The sequence below is a fragment of the Seriola lalandi genome, unplaced genomic scaffold (assembly GCF_002814215.2).
Source record: "Seriola lalandi dorsalis isolate HSWRI2012SDOR001 ecotype SW California unplaced genomic scaffold, Sedor1 jcf7180002054754, whole genome shotgun sequence".
NCBI lineage: Eukaryota > Metazoa > Chordata > Actinopteri > Carangiformes > Carangidae > Seriola > Seriola lalandi.
In genome coordinates, this window is record NW_019525307.1 from 9950 (window position 1) to 13698 (window position 3749).

At 51.1% G+C, this 3749-nt stretch overlaps 1 protein-coding gene across 1 annotated transcript in view; it reads left to right on the plus strand.

Moving 5' to 3' along the window:
- Positions 1 to 3749, plus strand: part of angel2 (angel homolog 2 (Drosophila)) — a 4894-nt gene continuing 1145 nt past the window's right edge. Inside the window, exons 1-7 of the mRNA XM_087178935.1 lie at positions 1 to 956; positions 1185 to 1405; positions 1888 to 1957; positions 2204 to 2634; positions 2896 to 3031; positions 3135 to 3204; positions 3520 to 3671. Coding sequence (XP_087035061.1) covers positions 2 to 956; positions 1185 to 1405; positions 1888 to 1957; positions 2204 to 2634; positions 2896 to 3031; positions 3135 to 3204; positions 3520 to 3671 — 2035 coding nt within the window. The 5' untranslated portion in view covers position 1. The remainder of the gene's footprint in view (positions 957 to 1184; positions 1406 to 1887; positions 1958 to 2203; positions 2635 to 2895; positions 3032 to 3134; positions 3205 to 3519; positions 3672 to 3749) is intronic.

Sequence of the window (3749 nt, forward strand, 5' to 3'; positions counted from 1 at the left end):
CATGTTCCTTCGCCGGCTGAGCTCCCTCGGCTCCGCCTTCCTTCCCCGCAGACGCCCTGCTCTCTGCAGCGCCTCCTCCCCCTCCGTCCCCCAGGTTGTCCCCGCTCCACATCCATGGTGGTCAGTGCAGGGATTTCCCCCCTGGCCTCCGCGACTCCCCCACACCCACCCACCAGCTCGTCAGGTTTTCACAGGGAGGACGTTACACCCTCATAACATCAACCACGGTAACTTTGGCCGGAGTTGGCGTTCGTTCTCCACCTGCGGCGGTCTCTTGATGGAGCGGTCCGGCAGAGATCGAGAGCCTCCTCAGAAACGGAGGAAGAGTGAAGAGGAGAGGAGGAACGAGGAGGAACGAGGAAGACACACAGGAGGAGCAGCAGGGGCGACGGGAGGCAAGGCCAAGGATGGAAGCGCCAAGAGGGAGCACCATCACCTGGATCCCAGCGTGGACAGACGCCCCCGACCAAACCACCACTTCAGAGATGGAGGTGAAGAGAGGAGGAGGAGCGGAGCTGCAGGCGGCAGCAGAGATAAAGACGGAGACAGAACTAAAACTGTGAGTCAAGACAGACAGAGGAGAGACGGCAGCGGTCGAGACGCGACCCCGAATCAAAGGTGGCATAAAGATTCACAGGCTGCAGGATCCAGGACTCAAACCCCGAAGTCTAAACCCGAACAGGGTCAGGTTCCCACGCACAAACCCAAACCTAACCCCTGGTTCAAAGGGAGGGGGGCGGAGGAGCAGGGGGGGCATCACAAGAATACAAAGGGACCGGAGGAACAGACAAGGGACAGACGTGGCGGTGGAGGTCCGTGGGCGGGACTTCCGTCCCAGCCTCGCGGACCCACTCCCCTAAACCCGTGGCAGGGAGCTGGAGCCACCAGACAACCTCCTCCACCTCGAACCCCCCCCCCGCCCGCCACACCACAGGCGGAGGCCGCACCAGTCCAACGTAAGTTCACTCTTTTAAGGAGTTGTTTTATGATTTAACAAAACCAGTTTCCAAAGCAGAGCGACTGTTTCCAGTTTCTCCTCCAGTCTTTGCTTTTCATTAATTGTCCTGTGGGAAAAAAGAGAGAATAGAAATGGATCAGGACGACGTTGTTGTGAAGTGACAGTCAGTCAGTAAACCTCCTGTTAATCTGTCCTGTCTCCGTCCTCCTCGCCTCCCTCTCCTCAGCTCTTCACAGACACTGGGAGTCTTCTCCTTTCTGCAGTACCTACCCACAGCCACCGGGGGTCAGCGCAGCCTTCGACTTCTCCGTGATGTCCTACAACATCCTGTCCCAGGAGCTGCTGCAGGACAACGACTACCTGTACAAACACTGCGACCCCGCCGTCCTGCCCTGGGAGTACCGGCTGCCCAACCTGCTGACAGAGATCCAGCAGCTCGACGCCGACGTGAGTGAATCAGGTCGAACTGTAATGACCCCTGTTCCAGCTGACGCTTCCTTCATTCATTTATTTATACTTTTTATATGATATTATACAAACTGTGAGATTCTGACATGACAGTAAAACAAGTGCAATACTTCAGCACCTCTACTCTGTGTGAATTACACCATTTACTGTTGCATTTATGTTTTTATTGTGTGTTTTAACTGTCACCTGTCAGTAGTGGCACATATTCATTCATATTTCTGTCTTTTATTTATAAATCATAGTATAAGGTCATATTTTTATATTTCATCTTTATCTTTATAATCTTATTTCTTATTCTCTATTCTTTGCTGTTGCATTTCCATTCTTCAGGGAGCAACTGTAACGAAACAGTTTCCCCCTGAGGATCATTAAAGTTTTCTGGTTCTGGTTCTGACATCACACAGGTGAAACACCTGTGGTCCAGACTTCAGGTCTGATGAAAACTCCTTTTGTTTTTTTAGATCCTGTGTCTGCAAGAAGTCCAGGAGGACCACTATGAAAACCAGATTAAACCTGCTCTACAGAGACTAGGTACTGTGTGTGTGTGTGTGTGTGTGTGTGTGTGTGTGTGTGTGTGTGTGTGTGTGTGTGTGTGTGTGTGTGACAGACACTACAGATACTCTAACTCAACCTGCGAGTGATTAAATGAACATGAATACAAATGTATTTTTAATCTTTGCAGTAAAGATGCTTTTAATTTGAAAGGATGGACTTAATTTTACTTGCTTGTTCACCTTTCTGTTACTTTGTGTGTGTGTGTGTGTGTGTGTGTGTCAGGTTACCAGTGTGAGTATAAGAAGCGGACAGGAAGGAAACCAGACGGCTGTGCTATCATCTTCAAGTCGTCCCGCCTCTCCCTCCTCTCCTCCAATCCGGTTGAGTTTTTACGCCCCAGCGACGCCCTCCTCGACCGGGACAACGTTGGACTGGTCGTGCTGCTTCGACCTAACCACGCCTCCAACCAGTCGGATCCCTCCGCCTTCATCTGTGTCGCCAACACGCACCTCCTCTACAACCCCCGCCGCGGTGACATCAAGCTGGCCCAGCTCGCCATCCTGTTGGCTGAGATCAGCCGGCTGTCCCGCCTCCCAGACGGGTCGACTAATCCCGTTGTGCTCTGCGGGGATTTTAACTCCACCCCCTGGAGTCCACTGTACAGCTTCCTGACCACTGGCCGCCTGGACTACAGAGGACTACCGATCGGCATGGTGACATACACACACACACACACACACACACACACACACACACACACACACACACACACACACACACACACACAATACAAAAAAAGTAATGGACCATGCTTATTAATCATTTAAATTGATCAAATCTTTGTGTGTGTGTGTGTGTGTGTCTGTGTGTGTGTCTGTGTGTGTGTGTGTTTGTGTGTGTGTGTGTGTGTTTGTGTGTGTGTGTGTGTCTGTCTGTGTGTGTCTGTGTGTGTGTGTGTGTGTGTGTGTGCGCAGGTGTCTGGTCAGGAGAATGTTCCCAGAGCTCAGCGTCTCCTCACGTCTCCCATCTGGTCTCAGAGTTTAGGAATCAACCACCTGTGTCAGTACGAGAACCGACCCACAGCTGACTCCTCCCCCACCTGTCCCTCAGGTTAGTCAGGTTTAGTTTATTTTACTTTAGTCTCAGCTCACAGTCCAGTACTTGTTCAGGCTCATTTCTGTTGTGATGTCACTGACAGCTGTCTGTGTCACAGCTGTGGAGGGCGCCATCTCTAATCTGACTGTAGAAGATCTCTCCACCAAAGCTGCCGTCGCCTTTCACAGGTAACCAATCACTTTCTCTGTTTCTTCTTCTGGTGTCAAACTCCGGTTGACAGTCATCACCTGACTCTGTACAGCTGTAAAGAGTCTGTCACTGACTCCACGATGAAAACAAACACGTTTCATTTACGTGTTTTAATTCATTAAGATGCTTCTGATCATTTAAATACACATCTGATTTCTCTCTGAAGTCAAAGTGTAACACAGAGCCTGTGTGTGTGTGTGTGTGTGTGTGTGTGTGCGTGTGCGTGTGCGTGTGTGTGTGTGTGTGTGTGTGTGTGTGTGTGTGTGTGTGTGTGTGTGTGTGTGTGTGTGTAGAGCGAGGATCGAGCATGGCCTGAAGCTGCAGTCGACCTATCAGCATCACCTGATGCCTGATGGGAGACCTGAGATCACCACCTGTCACTCCCGCACGGCCATTACTGTGGATTACATCCTGTTCACTCCCGGTACTCACACACACACACACACACACAGACACACACACGGACACACACACAGACACACACACACACACAGACACACACACAGACACACACACACACAGA